Here is a 23339-nt window from a genome sequence, read left to right on the forward strand (position 1 = left end):
ACCGGGAGGACTGTGGCCGGATTATGCATAGCCTTCAAGCCCTCAGACCAGACATGCTCAATGATCGGGATGGACCTCACTGACTTTCTGAATGGTTCTTTAAAGTCATATAAAAAGCAATCCGATTGAACCGTGGTCACTGGGAGACCAAATCTTTTGGATGCCCTGTCCATTAGGTTGTGAAACCCTCCAACGTCCGCTGGAGGCGAAGTAATGTTATCCGGATCGGTGTTGTCCGGATCTATAGGGTCAGTAGTATTCCATTGCGCCTGTTGATCCTGATCAGGGTCCGCTTGCTGGTCTGCATCTGAAGACGCAGCGTCATCATCAGTATCTTGCACCTGTACCACCTCTTGTGGGCGCACTTCCGGCGCAGTGGCACGCTCTCTTGGAGGCAAAGAATGGTCTGCCACAGGTCGTAATGTCTGAGGCGGAGGTGTCGGGGGACGCACTTGTTGGGTTTCTGGAGGCGCAGGGAAACGTTGCCTGTAGTCCTGCAACATAAGTTGTAAATCCGCCACTAAAGTGGATGGTATTGCCACCATCCCTTCAGGTACCTGACGCATAGGCTGCTGTGGAGGCATGTGCCTGGTAGTAGTGTGCTCCTCCTCATAATAATGCTCTGGGGCATAGTGCGGTCGTTCCATCTGCTCTTCCTCAGAGCTAACGTCCTGAACCTTAACCTGGAGGTCAGAAGGGCTATAGGCCTGCCCAAATTCACTGAAAGTCTCTTCATCAGAGTCGTCTTCCAATAGTAGGCTAGGTGGTAATTTCTGAACCTGGCGAGGAGACGTCATCTCTGGCTTTATTTGCCTCCTTTTCCGCGAAAAAACATGTTTTTCCGAAAATTCCGTAGTCGACGAGGCCGTCGTCGACGGGGAGCTCTTCTGGGTTTGTGTCGACAGTGGAAGTGCAGACGTAGATACTGTCTTCGCCGCCGAGGGTTGCGTCGTCGACGAGGTGAAACTCATCGTCGACGATGGTGGTATCGTCGACGGGACCGTCGACGAGCTCGTCGTCAGCAACATGGTAACCGGCGTCGTCGACATCGTCGTCGTCGAAGTCATTCTCGTCGTCGACACCGCCGTCGACGCCAGCTTTGCAGACATTGTCGTCGACGTGGAGATGGTCACTCTCGTCGACGACGAGCAGGATTCCGGAGCCTTGAAAACCGTTGACGGTGTAGACGTCGTCGACACAGCCGTCGTCGACGAGCCCGTCGACGAGGCAACCTTGGCAGAGCTGTCCTTCTTAACGCTCGTCGACGACGTACCTGGGAGTTTAGTCGTCGACGACCTCTGCCTCTTGTCTGAAGTGACCTCATGAGCAGGGGTTGAAGGCTTTTTGACCCCTCGATCTTTCTCTGAGGGAGGTGAAGAGACTGTAGAAGTCTTTCTCACCTTTTTTGAGGGCTGTTGTTCCTCAGGCTTACCCTGCCTCTCCTTTTCACCTCGGTGAGGAGATTTTTGGGCAGCCGGCCTGTCAGACCTGTCAGAGGTCCCTGGTAAGGCCTTGTGACGGGACTCGTCTGAAGTAGAAAGGGGGGACCTACCCCTTTTCAGAGACTTTCTGGATGACACCATCGACGAGGAGCCCTCACTGTCCGAAGAGATAATGTCCTTCCGGTCCTTCATCTTCTGAAGCCATGTGAGGAGACGTCCTTCCCTGTCCCTCAAGGTCTTTGCTGAGAAGGATCTGCAAATCGGACAGCCTGTTGGTTTATGGTCCGGATACAAACAGTAGATACAATCCTCATGTTTGTCCTCGACAAACAACCTCTTTTTGGAGCAGGTGGCACAGGCTCTAAAAAGGGCTTTCTTCTCCGACATGATGAGAGAATATCCAAGTAGTTGAAGAAATAACAAGAAAAAACTGAAGAAAACTGAGCAGAGCTCAATGGAGACTCCCTTGCACAACGTGCGGTAGAAAATCTGAGGCTCTGAGCTTCTCTCAGGGAGGTTCTATGGGGTGAGGCTCCTCTGATTGGTTACTGCAGAATTTTGGTCTCTTTTACAAAAAGAGGTGGATAAGCTACAAAATGAGATGAGGCCTAGGCCTATTTTTTCACTTTGTGCTTACTACTATGGTTTTTTCTATTTACCGAGGCTCCCATTCCGACGACGGGGAATGATACAAAGCATGGGAATCTATGAAAGTTCCAATACTGGGGCAAATGAAGTTACATTTGACTGAGCCAGTCCTCCGCTTCCAAACTATGCGGCAAGGAGCTCAATTGCATCTTATATCTTCTTCATCTTGCTCATTTTCAAACCTTGTGCCTGCTTACATCCTACCCTTTTCTTGAATAGTACATATGGGCAAGTCATGCGCAGGATACCACAATCCGGTCAAGTGAGGACAGCCAGAATAACAACACCGGTATTCCTAATCCTACAGGTGCCCTCTCCACTAAACTCCATTACCAGAGGTTTACTTGTGAGCACTGCGCTGAGACCCCCACTGGTACATTTATTTCACTCGTGCTACAACACACAACATACTCGCACCAGCGAAAGCACAGGCGGTGATAGGGCAAGCGCGTGTCCTGTAGAGAGCAGGTAAAACATACGCAGAAGTAATGCAAGCGTCAAACACATGTACACTCGCCTGGCAGCATGTGCAGTGGCAATGTGCGTTTCTCTCACACAGTACAGGTTCAGCACATACAGAGGCACTGTAAGATTTCTTCATACATGTATGTAAACCCAGGGCCCAGCGCAGACAGCCTGTGACAGTGTTAAGTTTCCTTTGCACCCTACAGTTTCTGTACGGTCAGTGGCAGTCTTATGCTTATCTAACACACGTGCGCCCACGCACGTGTACAGTGATGTTTTCGTGAATTGCTGGGGATATTTCGCAATGCCAATAGCTCAAACTTAATTATTGCGAGACCTATTGCATTGTAAATGCTTGTTGTAGGATACTGCAGAGAATGAAGTAGGATTGTGGACTGTGGAGAGCTTAGGATTGATGCAGGACCTCTGGCTGCTGGGGAATTGTAGCGATGGTATAGTAGCACAGGCTGTGAAGGGAGAGCTGTAGATGTAGAATAGCTGGCTATGGGGAATTGTAAGGAATGATGTAGGAGGGATGCTGTGGTGGGTTTCTTTATGGATATATGTATATGGTATTTCTATAGTGTGACCTAGCCAAAAGGCAGCGGAGCGCTGTACCTGGTCTAAGGAATGGTACAGGATAGTAGGAGTAAGTATTTGTAAGGAATGTTGTAGGATCTCTGGCAGTTAGGAAGCTGTGGGGGCTGACATAACAGCAGTGGCCCTCAGAGAGAACTAAAGGAAGGTAAGAAGAAATGGCTATGAGAAGTTGTAAATATTGACATAGGATATACGGCCTCACCAGTCGTCACCTTCCTCACGGAAACCTGGATGAACGCCTCTTCAGCGCCCGACATCGCCATCGCCATCCCAGACGGCTATAAGATCATCCGAAGGGACCGCATCAACCAGACCGGAGGAGGCATCGCCATCATCCACAGGAACACCATCCGCATCACGACCAACACCGAGGACACCCTCGCACCGGCCGAGCACCTGCACTTCCAGGTCCACATCAACCCCAAGACCACCCTCAGAGGCACCCTCATCTACAGACCCCCAGGACCACGCACACAATTCAGCGAAGACATCGCCGACTTCATCAGTCCGCACGCCCTCCTCTCCGCTGACTACATCCTCCTCGGGGACCTCAACTTCCACCTGGAGAACAACAACGACCGCAACACCACCACCCTGCTGGACAACCTCGCAAACCTGGGACTCAAGCAGCTGGTCACCACCCCCACCCACTACGCCGGACACACACTCGACCCCGTCTTCTCATCCAGCAAGGACATAGCCTTCAGCCACGCCACCGGACTCCACTGGACGGACCACAGTTGCGTCCACTTCAGCTTCAGAAGGTCCACGATCCACCACCACCAGCATCAGGTTGCACGCAGAAGCTGGAACAAGATCACAGCCGACCAGCTCGCGACCTCCCTGAGCATGAACCCTCCCACCAGCGCAACGAACCCAAGCCAGGCGGCCACCAACCTCACGAAGTGGATCAGCGACTGCGCAGAAGACCTCGCCCCTCTGAAGACCCCGCCTAGCAGACCCGGTAGCAAGAAAGCCCCATGGTTCACCGACGAACTCAAGAGCTCCAAGAAGAACTGCCGAGCCCTCGAGAGAACATGGCGCAGAGACCCAACACCGGACAACATGACTGCCCTCAAGCTCGCCACCCGAAAACACCACCAACTCATCCACGCCACCAAGAAAACCGCATTCAAGGAACGACTGGACAACAACGCACACAACAGCAAGGAACTCTTCAACATCGTTAAAGAGCTCTCCAACCCCAACGCCGGAAACAACGACATCACCCCTTCGTAAGACCTCTGCAACTCCCTCGCCTCCTACTTCCACAACAAGATCGCGGACATACACAACAGCTTCAGCACTCAACCAACGCACGCCACGAACGAACCACCGCCCCCCACCACCAACCTCCGCGCCTGGACCCCGATCAGCACCGAAGACACCGTCCGCACGATGAACTCCATCCACTCCGGATCTCCTACCGACCCCTGCCCTCACCACGTCTTCAACAAGGCCGACGCTATCATCGCACCCCACCTGCGGGACATCATCAACACCTCCTTCGACACCGCTACCTTCCCGGAGAGCTGGAAGCACGCCGAACTCAGCGCTCTACTAAAGAAGCCATCAGCCGACCCCACCAACCTCAAGAACTACCGTCCCATCTCGCTGCTCCCGTTTCCTGCTAAAGTCATCGAGAAGACCGTCAACAAGCAGCTGGCCGCCTTCCTCGAGACGAACGGATCCCTCGACCTCTCGGAGTCCGGCTTCCGAGCCAACCACAGCACCGAGACCGCCCTGATCGCAGCCAACGATGACATCCGAGCACTGCTTGACAACGGAGAAACAGCAGCCCTCATCCTCCTAGACCTCTCCGCGGCCTTCAACACGGTCTGCCACCGTACACTAGTGCAGCGACTCAGCAACGTCGGAATCCAGGAGAAGGCACTGGAGTGGATCATCTCCTTCCTCACCGGAAGGACACAGAGAGTCCGCCTCCCCCCGTTCAGATCTGAAGCCACCGAAGTCATCTGCGGCGTTCCTCAAGGCTCCTCGCTCAGTCCAACCCTCTTCAACATCTACATGAGCCCCCTCGCAGACATCGCACGCCAGCACAACCTCAACATCATCTCCTACGCCGACGACACCCAGCTGATTCTCTCCCTCACCAACGACCCCGCCACCGCCAGAGCCAACCTTCACGAAGGGATGAAAGAGGAAGCCGAATGGATGAAGAACAGCCGCCTGAAACTGAACTCGGACAAGACGGAAGTCCTCATCCTGGGATCCTCACCCTCCGCCTGGGACGACTCCTGGTGGCCCCCCGCCCTAGGCAGCGCACCCAAACCAACAGACCACGCACGCAACCTGGGCTTCATCCTGGACTCCTCCCTCTCCATGACCAGACAAGTCAACGCCGTCTCCTCGTCGTGCTTCAACATCCTGCGCATGCTACGTAAGATCTTCCGGTGGATCCCCACCGAGACCAGGAAGACGGTCACCCAGGCCCTCGTCACCAGCCGGCTGGACTACGGCAACTCCCTCTACGCCGGAACCACCGCCAAACTCCAGAAGAGACTCCAGCGGATCCAGAACGCCTCAGCACGACTCATCCTGGACATCCCCCGTCGCAGCCACATCTCCGGACACCTGAGAGACCTGCACTGGCTCCCGGTCAACAAGAGAATCACCTTCCGACTCCTTACCCACGCACACAAAGCCCTACACAACCAAGGCCCAGGATACCTCAACAGCCGCCTCAACTTCTACGCTCCCAAACGCCAGCTTCGATCGACCGGCCACGCCCTCGCCGCCGTCCCCCGCATCCGAAGAGCCACCACAGGGGGACGGTCCTTCTCCTACCTCGCTACCAAGACATGGAACTCCCTCCCGACCCACCTCCGCCTGACCCAGGACCACCTCGCCTTCAGGAAGCAACTCAAGACCTGGCTGTTCGGGCAGTAGCGGACCCCCCTCCCCCAGCGCCTTGAGACCCTCTGGGTGAGTAGTGCGCTATGTAAATGCTTTGATTGATTGATTGATTGATTGATTGATTGGCTGTGGAAGAGTTCCATGAATTAGTGGGAGAGCTGTTGGCTGTGGGGGACTCTGCAGACCATTGTAGGACTGCTGGCTGCGGGGAACTCATAGTTTCCAAACTCCAATTTCCCTCAGTAGGAAGTCTAGTAAGGGTTTTTTGGCAGTGTTTCCATCCTCTCACTCACCTTGCTCAGTTTGGTCCTGTCATAGGGGAGATGATTTTCTTTGGTTACCATGACAATTCTCCCTGTGAAGCCTTCTTGCCGTAGTGTTTCGGCACAAACCAGCGCAGCCGGACCTTAAGGTATGAAAAGAGAGAAGGTAAGGGGTTGGTGGATGCCTATAGAAGTGGACACATAAGGCATGCCACCAGATCTCACCCCCTCGGCATGTGTGATGAATGTTTCTTCCTCACCTCTACTGAGGTTTACCACCATTTCACATGTGCCAATGATCAACCCCTCAAATGTGCCAATGATCGTCCCCCTTTCCGAATATCCTCCCATTGAATGTGCCCATGATCACCACCTTACCTGTGCCGATTATTACCACTGTGCACCTGTCTTCCTTGGAGCGTGCCCTCATTGCTTTCACTCTTTTGGGATTTTCCAGTGCCTGAAAAGTGATGTAAGGAAAAGTTCAGCTGAAGCTAACAATAAAAACTAAAAAAACAAGATGAAAATTGTAGTGTCCCTAACAGCCAGGAGTCTCATCTGCCACTACTAGACACGGCAGGCAAATCTGAGTCATTATTTGCAGTCCTAGAAATGACCTGAAACATGATGCATCACCTATAGCGCTGGAATCCATCAGCATGCTTGGAGATCCCTTGAAGCCTGGGGTGTTACTCTATACCCGACAACCATACATACAGTCTGTAGCCTGGTTGATCAGCTGAAGTCTGGAGAGTGGCATACTTTGAGGGGACTCAACTCCAGGCATCACCGCTGTCCTAGCTGGTCTGCTGCTAGCCTGGGGTGCCGACTACAACTATGGTACACTACCTACTGCCCAAGAGGTTTTGCCAGCAGCTCAGGTTTCAGTCTTGACAAAATGCTATCCTTCAGACAGAGTGGAGCCTTCAGAACAGTGTTACCCCTAAGGGAAGGGTAACCCTCGGACCAGAGCATTTGAGTTAGGCTGAAGCACTAATCTTGGCGCAGAGCACCCCTGATTCATGCTCCAGCTTTACCCTCAAAATACAACCTTGAGTAGAGTCCACATTTCAGGCCCATGTGTCATTCTCAGGCAAACACATTAGCTGAGACCAAAGCATGAGGATAAGACATTGCCGTCAGGTCATATGTTATGCTGGGGTGAGAGATTTACCAGCAAGTAGAGCGTTAACTTCAGGCTGGAGCCATCCTCCAGACAGAGCATTACTTTCTTCATAAAGCATCTTTCAAGACACAGGAAAACTCTAAGGACAGAGATACTCTGATGAAAACACGTTACTCTCACAACCGATTGTTCTTGGAGAGTTGCTCTTAGGATGGAGTATTAACCTTAGGCTACTGAATGCCCTCCTGCCTGCAATGAACCCCAACAACAGTGCAGCTACTCTCCTAATGGGTACTAACCACAGACCCAAGCCTTATTTAAAGCATGAGGTAACTTTACCTTTCTGTCAGCAGAGATGGTCACCTTGCCTTTATTCACCACCACCTGCAAGACATGAGATGAATCTGTAAACAGAACCTTTCAGTGCTACATTTAACTAGGCATCTTCTGAGCACTTTAAACCATATGGTATGCCATGCAAAGGACAAAGCCACCAATAATGTCAGGAAGCCATCATGACACATCACACATTATACAGCTCTATGGAACAGGAGAAAAGGGTAACAAGGAATTCATGGTTTAGTGAGACAGCTGTGCTTGCTAGAGTTGGGCTAGTAGTTGGGGAAAAGGACCATAAATTTTGAAAGGGGGAGATGTGTTGCTGATAATATTAACACTTTTGTTGGCAGACGGGGCTAACACAGGTGTGGTCGAGAGAGGGTTAGGTAGGTGTAGCTGAGAGATGGAGTACTACAGGTGTGGTTGTGAGAGTTGGTAGGCTTTTGAGAGCTGGTGAGATGTGTGCTTGTTTGAAACAGGGTGGTGAGAGTTGAGGTATGTAGGTGTGGCTACTAGAACCAAGGAGAGGAAGAAAGAGGTTTGGCTGTGAGAGATCATATGATCAGTGAGACAGACATGGTCATTACATGGTGGTAGGAACATAAGAGAAGATGTGTATAAAACCTCTATAAGCTTAACTAGTAGTCCAAAGCAAGACGCTTGAAAGAGTGCATTACTGTGTATCTGTTATTTCTTGAAGGATGTTGGTGGCATCTGATATAGAGCATGTTGTGGCAGACTGATCTAAACACCTTAAGCACATAAATGAAGCTGCTGTAACAGTTTGCACATTCCACCCAATTAAACAAATTAAGTACATATATTTGGTAATTTGACTGTTATTTCCCAGTAAACCTACTTTTCAAGATTCCAACAGCTAGGCTGTGAACCATTGTACTGAGGTTATTACTCACATGTAGCTCATCCGGGGTGTGTCTGGCACAGCCCATTGTTAAAAGCAGTGTGTATCTTTATCCTTGTTAAGACTGGCCAGACTGTTCAAACACAAGGGCAGAATTCATTGTCACTTACTTGTAGTATTGGTTCTACATCATAGGAATCTTAATTTAATTTATAAACGTTAGAATAATTCCCTGCTGCATGCGTGGACCCCGAAACACCTCAAATACAATTTTTGTCTCCATAGTTAAACACACAGGGTGCCATTGTTCAAATTGGATGCAGCACACCTTAGAAACCCTTACCCTGGACAAGATTTTCTCTGAAATGGAGGCTGTTGTAGGTTTAAAACAATCCATGAAATCTAGATTGCAGCACTTGAAATGTAAAAGCAGGCATAATCTATCACTGATGAAACATAACAGCCAGATAAGCATTCATTATTAAGGTGTGAAAATAGACTGCTGTCACTGTGATATAACCTAGCTGGGGAGGCAAGTGGGTCATGCATGAATTCAATGAAGATTACAAATAACTAATTTTTCTGAAAGGTAGAATTTTCATTGATAGCCAAAAATGTAAGAATATAGTAGAAACCTAAAAGTTGTTTTCATATGTGGCTCTAAGGGAAAATGAATAACCCAATTAAAAGAGTCTTCTGAAGTGCAGTTTCAGGGCAAATAGATTCTTTGGAGTGACCTCACTAACTCTAACATCAGTCTGAGTATCATAATCTAGACAGGAGTGCTGCATGTATATATGTACATATTTCCGAGTGGCCACTTTGAGCGTATCTGCTAATAGGACATTCCTAAGTGAACCTGAACTTGCAGCTTAACCGCTAGTTGAGTGAGCTCTCAACTCAACTGGAAGAGGCTTGTTTGCTAGTTGGTATTATAAGGCAATGCATGCAACAATCCATCAATCCATCTATTGAATGTTGCAAACTCCTGATGAATGTGTCCATAATTATTTAAAAAGTCGATTAGATTTTCAAAGTAACTTTGTCTTATCCAGGTAAAACACACCTAACATCTAAAGAATGAAGGGATCTTTCTGCTACTGTGGAAGGACTGGAAAAAGACAGGCAATGTAATTGTCAGATTGATGTGAAACTCAGATACTACCTAGAGCCAGAATGAGGAATGAGTTCTCATGCCTACTTTATTTTTACGAAATTGTGATAGGCTCTACTGTGGAAAGAGCTTGGATTTAATTTACTCTCCTATCAGAAGTTATTCTACTAAGAATGTAGTTTCCCAAATGCTACAGTGTAGCCTTATGAATGCTTTCAAGCAGGGAACCCAAAAATCGAGATAAGACTCCGGTGAGTTCTCAAGGTGTGATAGTTGTTGAACTGGAGGACAAACTTTCTTTAGGCCCTCCAGGAAGCCTTTGACTACCAGAATCCTGAAGAAAGAAACCTGATCTGGGCTCTTTTTGTAGGCTGTGATTGCAGCGAGGTAGATTTAGAACAGCAATTTTGAATGGGCCTGGCGCAAGAGATAAGGTATTATGACATCTGCTTAACATTAAATTGGATCATATACGTTGTTCTAGAACCATATATAGAATCTCTTCCACTGCATAATGTGTTCTAATGGTTGTCTGTTTTGATCTTTTTGCAATCTCCATACAAGCAGGTGGATGATGTAAATGTCCATACTGCCTGACTAGGGGAGCCATGCTGCTTAATTCAATGATGTGCAATCCACCCATGAAGTCATGTGAGGAGATTCAGTTTTTATGGTAATCTCTTGGGAGGCCTGATTGACATCGAGAGGAAGCCTGTGTAGGAAGGTAGATACCGGACTATGGTTACCCCCAACTTTTTTCCTGGTGTTTTGCTGGTTTTCGGACTTTGTTGACCTGGGGCCCTGCTATTCAGGACCCCAGGCCCACTGCTCTCTCTCTAAAATTGATTCCATGTACCTTAGGTGCATATCTAATTGGTACTGGGCCACCTTATCAGACCCTGTAACTCAGGGCATAGGTGTACCCAGGGCCTACCAGGGGCTGCAGCATGTATTATGCCACCCCTGGCTGGCCATCTAAATCTGACACAACTGGCTGCACAACAGCCGGGGCAAGGTGGTGTAATCACCCTTTGCTTTAGATATAGTATACCTATATCTAACCCTAAAATGGACACAGATTCCTATCAGTCACTCCTATGGCAGGCCTTGACAATCCTGAAGGCAGAGTGCTTGGAATTATGTGAGATGGTGCTCTGGCATGAGCTGAGCCCGTTTGCAGCTTGCGGAACCAAGTCCTAATAGCTGTTCCATGATAACGCATACCATATACTCTTAAGTGCATTATAATCCTCGCGGTTATATGCTAACTCTGGTATTGCTTTATCAAAACATGTCGAGTAAGGTGTCATACGAATTGGAATACTAACCCCTCGCCAATTCTGGCGACGGGGTTAGCATTCCACCCTTCTAGAGGGACACGACATGTATGTAACTGTGAACCCCGGTTAAAGTTAACTCGAGCCTCAGCACCACAAAATGGATGCTGCCACCACAGACACGAGTCTGACCCCCTACAGCTGGGAGTCCTTCCAGAGAGGGGAGCTTGGACAAAGGGTTTCCTGTCAGGGGCGGTGCTAGCACCATCCCAGACAGGGTTTTGTGTATCCTGGGTAGGCAGGGCTTTACAGGAAGGTGACTGCAAGTGGCACCCCGGTGCTCACTATGCATAGGCCGGCTAGAACCAGTTCCAGGGGCACACCAGCCCCTGGCCTGGGGAAAGTCCGGCATGGGAGAGGGGTGTAACCACCCCCCTTCCTGGTCCCACCTCTAGGGCAGGACCTAGTCGCGTACCCACCCCTTTCTTTAGGATAAAGGCAGGAGCGGGGACCCTTCCAAATTAGATCATCTTTGAATCAAGAAACTACTTTCTACGAAAGGAACTCTCAACTTCTTCTCAAGATTTCTCCCTTGTGGCTAAGGAGTAGTCACCCTGCACCCGCAGGCACCATCTAAGAACACTGCGGTTTGCTGCACGTCCTTCCTCCGGAATCCGACCGACCAGCACGACGAGACCCGGCTTCCCTGGCACCTCTGACCTCTACCTACCTCTACAGCTAAGCTGAGAACCACAGGTGCGACGAGACCTCGAGGGACCGGCCATCATCAGAACTGCACGACTTCTATCCAGCACGACCGCCGAGGGATCCTCTGGTGAGTGCTTTGTGGTCCGAGAAGCCCCGACCCTGAGCAGCTCCAGCACCGAAGACCAGCCCCCCAGCATCCACGAGATCTGCGTGGGGCCCTTCTGCTTTTTGGCTGCTCACCACATTGTCTGGATACTAGCCCGCTGGCTTGTGGCCTTCCCGACGACGACCGACGACATCACCACTGCTGGTCTGGTTGCTCCAGACTGGCCCTTGCTCCCTTCCAAAAGAGGAGCACCCCGGTCCCTCCTGGTCCACTCCAGACGCCATTTTAGGTCCACCGCGTGGGCTTGAATTTGCCAAGACTTGTTGCCCCAATCCTGGGTCCAGCAACGTCGACAGCATCAACCATCGTGGGACAGCTCGCACCTCCATCCTGGTCGCCGACAACGCCTCCTGGTCCGTGAGACTGCAGAGCCCAGCGTCGCCCACTCACCTGGACGAGGTGACTACCATCCGGTTCCATCCTGGTGCCCATCTGATCACTGGCTAGTGATTAAGAACTAGGTCCCCTCTGCTTTCAGGTGTCTTCCATCTTCGATCCAGGCTTGGATCCACCGGACAATCTTCACTGGTCGCCTGCCAGCAACTTCTTTCTTCAGGCTCCTGGTTCGTCAACGAGGATTCCTGACGTCTTTTCAGACCTATGCAGCCGCAGCCCCTGGGCTAGGTAACTTCGGCATTTCGGTGCCCCAGCATAGCCTCACTATCCAAGGGTCCAGATCCACTTTCGTTTTCAACCTACCTAGTCGGGTTCGCCCGAGAACACTAACTTTGCTTTTACTAGCCTCCATAGACTTTGTCCCGCATCCCGCGTGAGAGTGCACACTCTGCACCCGAGTCCCCTAGGCCTCCTACTAGTAATCTGAAGGTTCAGTAACGTAGTCCTAGCGATTCCAAAGCCTATTAGTCCAGTACTTACCTGCTAGTAATTTTGCATTCCACTTTCATAGTATATTGTTTTTCGTGCCCCTCGGGCATTTGTGTACATTGTGCAACTTAAAGTATTTTCGTAAGAGTTTTGTTGTGTGCTTAGTACCCTGTCCTCATAAAGAGAAGAGGGCTGTTGCGATCTAAATAAATACACTGTTTATTTTCATAACACTTGTGTGGTGTCCTTTCACTTGGTGTTCAAGGGGTATATGTGATGGTGTAACAGCTGGCTTAACACGCCCTCTAGAGCCCGAAGACTGCTCGTATCCATGCTACTAGGATAGCTGGTCTATAAGGTTGACTTACAACCAATCATCAATAAGGGTTGTTTGGACTGATACACAGTGCTCACTAGAATAGTGAACATTATATATCAGGCCAACTTCTCACACTGGTGAGCAGCGGTTGGGATTTGAGCTTGCTGTTGTTTTACCACACGTATCCTAAGAATATCTTGTGAAAGATCACATAAGTACTCCAGGTACATATAACTTAGCTTAGAATACTCTGAGTTCTACTGAACCAGTTGTTGTAGTTCAACAAGGCTTAGCACACCTGGACTACAACTCTTAGCAAGGGATCAGTAGGCAAACAAATAGTGTAGGTAGGTGCATCACACCACACTAGAAGCATGTCTAACCACGGAGAGTCTTCAGGGACCCCTCTTGTGGTTGAGGACCCTCCACAGGTCCCTTCCAGATATGCTGCTCTTAGCTTCCAGGAGATGAGACAAGTGTGTACCTCCAGGAAACTAAAACAGGGTTCAAACCCTACCATTCCCTTTCTGATTGGTCTCTTAGAGACCTATGATGCCAGGAGGTCTGCCAACACAGATCCTTCTCATCCAGATGGGAATATGCCCCCCTTACAGGGTCCCTTTGATAACCATGGCCACCCCCTCCAGGAGGCAGATGATGCTGAGGATGAGGATGAAGATGAGTTATCAGGGGAGGAGGCAGATAAAGGTCAGGTAGAAGTCAGTAGACTTTCTAGGGCCAACTTAAGTAGGCATGAGAATGGATTTGGGGGACCCCCAGGGCCACTCCCAGGCAGACTTAACATTGGGAGTGGACGAGTTAGGTCTCTATCCAGAGGCTCTAACAGATCCATTCAAACCACTGGCTCTCAGTCCTCTTCTCATAGAGGGATATCCTCCCCCTAAGAGAAGGGAACATGAAGCTAAGATGAGAAAGCCAATCTGAGGATTGAAAGGGAAGAACTTGCCCTGGCCAAAGAAAGGCTTGCCTTTGCTAGAGAGCAAAAGTTAAGTGGACTAGATTCCACTGGTGGCAGCATTCTCCCAAGAGAAAAAGACAGGAGTTTAGACACTAGACACCTGAGTAAGATAGTGCCCCCCCTTTAAACAAGGGGATGATATCCACAAATGGATAACTGCTTTGGAGAGGGCTTGCACTGTACAGTGTGTCCCCCAGAGTCAGTGGACAGCTATCTTGTGGCTCTCCTTTGAAGGAAAAGGTAGAGATAAGCTCCTCACTACTAGAGTTGAGGATGCTAACAATTACCAAGTCCTGAAGAATACACTGGTTGATGGGTTTGGTTTAACCACTGAACAGTACAGGTTGATGTTCAGAGATACCCAGAAAACTCAGTCTCAGGATTGGACTGACTTTGTTGATTGTGCCACTAAGGCTTTTGAAGGCTGGCTACTGGGAAGTAAGGTTACTGATTTCAAAGGATTGTACAATCTAATTATGAGAGAGCAAATCTTAAGTAATTGTCAGAACCAGTTATTACACCAGCACCTGGTAGACTCTGATCTGACCTCTCCACAAGAATTGGGTAAGAGGGCAGACAAATGGGTCAGAACCAGGGTCAGGCCTAAGAACCAGGGTGGTGACCAAAAGAAGGAATCAACCAAGCCTCAAGGGAAGGGTGGGAATAAATCTTCTGATCAAACCACAGGGCCCCAAAATTCCTCTGAAAAGGGTGGGTCCCAAACTTCTCCCAAAACCCAAAAGAAACCTTATTGTCATACCTGCAAACAGGTAGGCCACTATAAAAGTGACAGCAGTTGTCCCAAGGCCAACAACAATAAGGAGAACATACCCCCCAGGTAATACTCCCAGACCTCCTGTTACCACTAGTGGTAATCCCCCAGGTGGTGGGAGTGCCCCCAAGAATGTGGTGGGCATTACCTTGGGAAACCAGGTGGATTATGGCCTAGCCAGATCCCCTGACACAACTCTTGTCTGTGAGACTGGCATGGGGTTTGCCAACTTCACTACTGGTTCCCACATTTTGGGAAAGTATAGACAAGAGCCCCTTATCAATGGTCAGAAAGTTGAGGAATACAGAGACACAGGGGCCAGCATCACCATGGTGATTGACCATCTGGTCCCCTCTGCTCAACTGACCCCTGGCTTCCTTTATCAGGTGACAGACGTTCATGGAGTGAAAAGAAGGCATCCCATGGCAGTAATCGAGCTCAGCTGGGTTAATGTCACAGGGCCCATGAGAGTGGCAGTGACAGACAACCTACCTGTGGATTTCTTACCGGGGAATGACCTGGAACTCTCAGCATGGGCTGAGGTGGAGCAAGAGACCCACTCCAGAATGATAGGCCTACCCAGAAAGGTTAGTGGGGCAGTAATAGCTACAGCCCCAGTCCAAGCACCATTCCTCCCTGAAAAGGTTGGAAGGACAGTGGTAGCCACTGCCCAGGCTCAGACAGACTTTCCAGAACAGGATAGGAGGGCTGTGACAGTCACAGCCCAAACACAAACTGAGTGCCTTCCTGAAAAGGTTGGCAAGGCTGTAATGGTCTCAGCCTCTACTCAAACAGATAGTGAGGTTGTGAAGCCTGAAACAAGGGATCACTCCACTCAGACAGAGAGCATTGAGGAGGAAGCGAAATCTCCCTCCCACCAGACTCTAGGAAAGGATCAGCCTCCTCAGGGAACTGATCTGACCCCTTGTGAAGGAACTGCCCCAGAGGTAGTCAGGCCTAGCCTGGCAGAGCCCCTGATGTCAGTGGACCCTTCCAAGGTGGGACCAATTCTGGAGCAGGTAACCTGCCCCTCTCTACCCTGCCTCAGTCTGCCCAGGTCTGTAGAGGTCAGGGAGGTCAGTGGTGGACCCAAAGGGCCCCCTGTCCAAAAGAACTTCCCAATCAACAGATTAGGATCACTGAAGCTAGTAGACATAGCCAAGTGTAAATAAAACAGACTCCTGCGGGATCCCCCTTAAAAGTAGTTAGGGACCTCCCACAGCTGGACACTGTTGGGCACAGCCAAACATGGGGCCTAAAAACCTCAAACCTGACCTGTCCCTCCAGTAAGCCAAACAGAGGGACTCAGCCTCCAGCTTTAGGTAGCCAGAGGTTGACCCTGAGAGCTCACAGCAACTCAGTCCTGGAAAGAAAGGCACATATGGTGGATAGTGATTGGAGGAAGATGAGCCCAACAGTAGTGGAGTCTCACTTCAGTACTCCATTCCCACACCAGCCTCTTACTTTGCCAAAACACACCACAGGTAGTGATTCCCTATGGTGGAGACCCTCAGATACCCTTAGGGTGAGGGATTGCTTAGTGGACCATGATACAGGGGGTAACCATGCCAGTGCATGTACCACCTCATATGGCCACTCAGGCCATATAGGCTTACCTGGTCAAGGATAGCCTTATCTCCTTTCGTTGGGGGGGGGGGGTTGTGTAGGAAGGTAGATACCTGACTATGGTTACCCCCAACTTTTTTCCTGGTGTTTTGCTGGTTTTCTGACTTAGTTGACCTGAGGCCCTGCTATTCAGGACCCCAGGCCCACTGCTCTCTCTCTAAAATGGATTCCATGTACCTTAGGTGCATATCTAATTGGTACTGGGCCACCTTATCAGACCCTGTAATTCAGGGCATAGGTGTACCCAGGGCCTACAGCATGTATTATGCCACCCCTGGCTGGCCACCTAAATCTGACACAACTGGCTGCACGACAGCCGGGGCAAGGTGGTGTAATCACCCTTTGCTTTAGATATAGTATACCTATATCTAACCCTAAAATGGACACATAGATTCCTATCAGTCACTCCTATGGCAGGCCTTGACAATCCTGAAGGCAGAGTGCTTGGAATTATGTGAGATGGTGCTCTGGCATGAGCTGAGCCCGTTTGCAGCTCTTAAGTGCATTATAATCCTCGCAGTTATATGCTAACTCTGGTATTGCTTTATCAAAACATGTTGAGTAAGGTGTCATACGAATTGGAATACTAACCCCTCGCCAATTCTGGCGACGGGGTTAGCATTCCACCCTTTTAGAGGGACACGACATGTATGTAACTGTGAACCCCGGTTAAAGTTAACTCGAGCTTCAGCACCACAAAATGGTTGCTGCCACCACAGACACGAGTCTGACCCCCTACAGCTGGGAGTCCTTCCAGAGAGGGGAGCTTGGACAAAGGGTTTCCTGTCAGGGGCGGTGCTAGCACCATCCCAGACAGGGTTTTGTGTATCCTGGGTAGGCAGGGCTTTACAGGAAGGTGACTGCAAGTGGCACCCCGGTGCGCACTATGCATAGGCCGGCTAGAACCAGTTCCAGGGGCACACCAGCCCCTGGCCTGGGGAAAGTCCGGCATGGGAGAGTGGTGTAACCACCCCCCTTCCTGGTCCCACCCCTAGGGCAGGACCTAGTTGCGTACCCACCCCTTTCTTTAGGATAAAAGCAGGAGCGGGGACCCTTCCAAATTAGATCATCTTTGAATCAAGAAACTACTTTCTACGAAAGGAACTCTCGACTTCTTCTCAAGATTTCTCCCTTGTGGCTAAGGAGTAGTCACCCTGCACCCGCAGGCACCATCTAAGAACACTGCAGTTTGCTGCACGTCCTTCCTCCGGAATCCGACCGACCAGCACGACGAGACCCGGCTTCCCTGGCACCTCTGACCTCTACCTACCTCTACAGCTAAGCTGAGAACCGTAGGTGTGACGAGACCTCGAGGGACCGGCCATCATCAGAACTGCACGACTTCTATCCAGCACGACCGCCGAGGGATCCTCTGGTGAGTGCTTTGGGATCCGAGAAGCCCCGACCCTGAGCAGCTCCAGCACCGAAGACCAGCCCCCCCAGCATCCACGAGATCTGCGTGGGGCCCTTCTGCTTTTTGGCTGCTCACCGCGTTATCTGGCTACTAGCCCGCTGGCTTGTGGCCTTCCCGACAACGACCGACGACATCACCACTGCTGGTCTGGTTGCTCCAGACTGGCCCTTGCTCCCTTCCAAAAGAGGAGCACCCCGGACCCTCCTGGTCCACTCCAGACGCCATTATAGGTCCACCGCGTGGGCTTGAATTTGCCAAGACTTGTTGCCCCAATCCTGGGTCCAGCGACGTCGACAGCATCAACCATCGTGGGACAGCTCGCACCTCCATCCTGGTCGCCGACAACGCCTCCTGGTCCGTGAGACTGCAGAGCCCAGCGTCGCCCACTCACCTGGTCGAGGTGACTACCATCCGGTGCCATCCTGGTGCCCATCTGATCACTGGCTAGTGATTAAGAACTTGGTCCCCTCTGCTTTCAGGTGTCTTCCATCTTCGATCCAGGCTTGGATCCACCGGACAATCTTCACTGGTCGCCTGCCAGCAACTTCTTTCTTCAGGCTCCTGGTTCGTCAACGAGGATTCCCGACGTCTTTTCAGACCTATGCAGCCGCAGCCCCTGGGCTAGGTAACTTCGGCATTTCGGTGCCCCAGTATAGCCTCACTATCCAAGGGTCCAGATCCACTTTCGTTTTCAACCTACCTAGTCGGGTTCGCCCGAGAACACTAACTTTGCTTTTACTAGCCTCCATAGACTTTGTCCCGCATCCCGCGTGAGAGTGCACACTCTGCACCCGAGTCCCCTAGGCCTCCTACTAGTAATCTGAAGGTTCAGTAACGTAGTCCTAGCGATTCCAAAGCCTATTAGTCCAGTACTTACCTGCTAGTAATTTCGCATTCCACTTTCATAGTATATGGTTTTTCGTGCCCCTCGGGCATTTGTGTAAATTGTGCAACTTAAAGTATTTTCGTAAGAGTTTTGTTGTGTGCTTAGTACCCTGTCCTCATAAAGAGTACAGGGCTGTTGTGATCTAAATAAATACACTGTTTATTTTCATAACACTTGTGTGGTGTCCTTTCACTTGGTGTTCAAGGGGTATATGTGATGGTGTAACAGCTGGCTTAACACGCCCTCTAGAGTTTAGCCCGAAGACTGCTCGTATCCATGCTACTAGGATAGCTGGTCTATAAGGTTGACTTACAACCAATCATCAATAAGGGTTGTTTGGACTGATACACAGTGCTCACTAGAATAGTGAACATTATATATCAGGCCAACTTCTCACAGCCTGGATACCATTGCCTAGGCCAGTCTAGTGCTATCAGAATAATTTATGACTATTTGTTCCTCAATTTCAGCAGTACTGTTGCGAAGAGTAGAATCAGCGGAAAGGCAATGAGAAATCTCTTCAACCCATCTATTAAAACGACATTCCCCACTGATTTTTGTTCTGGAATTTTAAATGTGAAGCTCCAGCATTTTTTGTTTTGAGCGATCACAAAAATATCTTTCGTACGGCTCCCCACTGTGCAAAGATGTCTTGTACAGTGGTTTCGTCTAGGACCCACTTATGGTTTTCTTTGTAAAACCGGCTGAGGAAGTCTGCTTGGTGATTGAGGTGTCCTAAATATATATCGCTCTTGTCCTTGATCTGTGCCTCTCTGTTTGTTTAGGTAGTAAATCATGGTCGTATTTTCCATTTAAATAAGGACACTGGGAGAAAAGCTTGGGAGCTAAAGCACTGCTTGTAACTCCAAATAACTGAAATGACTGGTCTTTTCTCTTTCTATTGACCATGTACTGATAAATGTTGCATGTGCGCACCCCATCCTGTTATGGATACATCTGTGACAGTTGTTTCAAAAGGTGTTTCTTACTGAAAAAGACCCCCATGGATAAGATTCTTCCACCTACACCACCATGCTAGAGACTGCTTTGCTGGTAGAGTTGTCAACAGGTCATCCCAACTGTCCTGTTTCTGCGACTATTTGTTTTTGAGGCCCTGCTGCAAAAGCAAAAGGTCTCATATGCCGTCTTAGTGTCTGCTTTGATTTTCAGTACTCATTCGATAGGAATACTTCTAGCCTTGCTGATGGCGAGGCTGCTGCTTTTGATATGGCCAGGGTTCTAAATCCTAGTTGGAAGTATCTGGAGCCCTTTTTTTTGTACTGTTGTCTGAAAAATGTTTCCTCTCTTTTCGGCTTACTCTTGTTCTGCACATTGGCCAACTAGAATTGCAGCAGCAGAGGGAACGTTCAATGTTTTTGTTGGAATGTCTATTTAGGGTGGTTAGTCTCAGCCAAGATGTACTACGCAGAGAAACAATAGACTGCAGTGGCCAGCTCTGCACCATCTACAACATTGCTTATGACCTGATTGGCAACATGTGAACCTTCATTAATCAATTCCTCTAGATCCTGCTGCCGATGGTTAGAGAGATCGTCCATAAAAGATCTCATACCATCCCATATTTCCCTCTGTTATTGGCCCAGCAGGGCAGTGGCACTTGCATTTATTAGAGCAACTGCTGCTGTAGCTCACATTGTTCTGCAAATTAAATAAATAATGTTGCTCTCTCTCCTGTGATGGGCACTGGGGAGTGTCTTTTTCAGACAGATGTGACAGTCACCAAATCTGGCTTGGGTCAGACCTGAGGAAGTCAGGATCTTGTGGTGGCGGGGTATATTTCTTTTGAAGCCTTGGTATACATGCTTATACAATGGCTTGACTTAGAAACTTATCTTCTACAATCACCAGAAAACCAGGGATTAGAGGAAGAAAAGGAATCAGAGAGACTATAGGTTGCAAAGCTTCTGGTACGATTAGGAACGATGTCTGAGGCGCTTCCAAATAGATGTTTACCATATTTGCTCCTCATGCCAGCACAACCTGGACAGTTGCTATGTCTGGTGATATTCTCGTAGGGCAGCAGATGAAGTGACATCTAGGACATGAGAGAACTGTCATTGGATGATGATTGTGACCTGGATCTCATGGGGGATCTTATCCTTGTGTAGCACTGTGGAGCATGAGGAATTCTGGATGGCAAGATAGTATCTTGTGGTGCAGGAGGCCAGAGGCAAGGTCTGCTTCCTGAAGGCAACCAACATTGATGTCTGTTGTGAGACCACTTCCAGTCTTGGGGGAACTTTGAGGAGGAGATAGAATGAGAGGTGTCAATGTGTTTATAATGGGTCTTCCAAGGGTATTTTGAATCTCGGAATGCCTATAGGGCATTGAGTTTCATCTTCTGCGAATCTTAAGACCTTTCTTGGAGTAGGCTTAGGAGTGGTCAACAAATATCTAGGTGATAGATCTGGGTGTCATAGTAGGAGAATTCACGCTGGGTAAGGGAATAGAATATGGTGACTGGATGCTGATAAGGCCATGGAGTGTCTTGATGTTGATGTAGTTTCTTCGACCACAAGCGTAATTACTTCGATGTAGTGTAATGTTCCAAGGATGACCAGTGCCTCTACAACATCATCTTCTTTGGCAACTTCAATATCAAGGGATGGGATCCGTCGTAGACTTGTGGTCTCTCGACCTGAAGTGCTTCAACGTCAATGATGTTGCCAACCTCTGATTGTGTCTAGCCAGCGATAATCTCTCCTTTGACGGCTAACATGTAGGTACAGAAGCTCTCATAGTCGACATCCTTTACAGTGATCTTGAACGATGTTGAGTGTGATGTTGATGTCAGTGTTTTTTGGTATCTTTCTTTATTCTCTCTTCAGATCCTCCTCTGAGGAAGTATTTTTGAGGTAAAGGCGTTCTGAGGGAGGGAGGGGGAGGGAAAGGAGGGAGAGAATGGCTGGCTGGTTTCTCTACCTTCTTTTTCCTCCTTATTTCTTTCATCATTATGTCCTTAAGTTAACTTGTGAGCCTGATGCCATCTGTATCTGTTAATGTCCTCTTTGACATGTTCAGCCAGAATTCAATTTTCTTTAAAGAAAATAGCAGACATAAACCAGAGACCATGGTTCGGTCTGAAGCCACCGTCCTCCTTTCACATGAGAGACACTACTTTACAAATACTGAAGGGATCCTTATTGAAAAAAACAGATGAGAAATAGAGAAAACAGGTTCACTCTGTAGATTTAAGTAAAAGATGCTGAGTGAAGCTGAAAAAATATTCCTGAGACAAAGCTCTCTGAAACAATTACTCACGTGGCTCATCCGCCCCCATACACGCAACGAGATATACATGGTGAGTTTGTAACACATTATCGGGACCTGAATAACAGCTCTACCTTGAGGGGTTGACTTTGCCACAGCCTACGCGCACCCAAAGGGAGGAGCTAAATACCCTTATTATTTCGGAGGAAATTATGGACTGTATATTCTCGTTGTCCAATGGGAAGTCGCCAGGACAAGATGGACTGTCAACTAAATTCTATAAGGCATATCCACATACCTTAGTGCCGCAGCTGTTAAAAGTGTACAAAACCGCGCTTGATGATTCCTCCCTTGCCGACACACAAAATGAGGCCTTGCTGGTGTCCATCCTTAAGCCTAACAAAAACCCTGAATCTCTGGGTTCCTATCGCCCACTGGCGCTTCTTAACACGTTTTATAAGACATTTGCATCCCTGCTGGCTATGCCTCTTTCACCCTTATTGAAAACGCTGGTGCACCCTGACGAGAATGGTTTTGTTCCCGCCATGAGAACTTCCCTTAATATCCACAGGTTCTTCCGGGTGCAGAAGTATGCGTTACATAGCTGGCCCCGGTCAGGTTGCATGGTTCTGGATCTGGAGAAGGCCTTTGGTTCTATGGAATGGCCCTATCTGGTGGCAGTTTTTAACAACTACGGATTGGGCGACCACTACCTAAATATGGTTTGACTATTATACCACCAACCCACTGTTCGGGTTTGTACCCCGTTAGAGTGTTACGAGGGATGTGCCAGGGCTGCCCCTTTTCCCCGTTGTTGTTTTCTCTAGCTATGGAGCCATTGGCAATGTTGCTCCGGGGTGATGGCGAGACATGGGGTATACAGCTAGGGGATGGGCTGCACGCTGTTTCTCTGTACGCAGACGATCTGCTATTATACATTCATGATGTCACTGCTATCCTGACGTCCATTGCAGACACGCTTAAAGCCTTTGAAGAGATATCGGGCCTTCGGGTTAACTGGGCCAAATCATGGGTTTATCCCTTCAGTGCGGATATGGCGGAAGTGAAAGTGCTCCTTAATGGCTCACTTCTCCTACTACCTTCCGCTATCTTGGTGTCTTCATATATCGGATGCCTGATGACTTGCTAGGGGTAATTTGATAAGAGCAAACTCGTCTGTTAGGGCCCAAATGCAATTTTGGAAGTTACTCCCACTAAACATCATGAATCGCATTACCCTGTTGAAGATGTTTGTTCTTCCCAAATTATTTTACTATTTCTCGAATCTCCCGCTCTATGTCTAAGATCTTCCGAGAACTGGATTGCCTATTCCGGGTCTAAATATGGAACAAGGGTAGGCCACGAGTTGCCCTGTGGAAATTGTATGCTCCTACTAGTCA

At 49.1% G+C, this 23339-nt stretch overlaps 1 protein-coding gene across 1 annotated transcript in view; it reads right to left on the reverse strand.

Moving 5' to 3' along the window:
• Positions 1-23339, reverse strand: part of LOC147730399 (apoptosis-inducing factor 3-like) — a 402100-nt gene that overhangs the window by 198154 nt on the left and 180607 nt on the right. Inside the window, exons 5-7 of the mRNA XM_086955207.1 lie at positions 7761-7805; positions 6674-6755; positions 6326-6438 (exon numbers count right to left, since the gene is read on the reverse strand). Coding sequence (XP_086811333.1) covers positions 6326-6438; positions 6674-6755; positions 7761-7805 — 240 coding nt within the window. The remainder of the gene's footprint in view (positions 1-6325; positions 6439-6673; positions 6756-7760; positions 7806-23339) is intronic.

This window comes from Lissotriton vulgaris, chromosome 2_1 (genome assembly GCF_964263255.1).
Source record: "Lissotriton vulgaris chromosome 2_1, aLisVul1.2, whole genome shotgun sequence".
NCBI classification, from domain to species: domain Eukaryota; kingdom Metazoa; phylum Chordata; class Amphibia; order Caudata; family Salamandridae; genus Lissotriton; species Lissotriton vulgaris.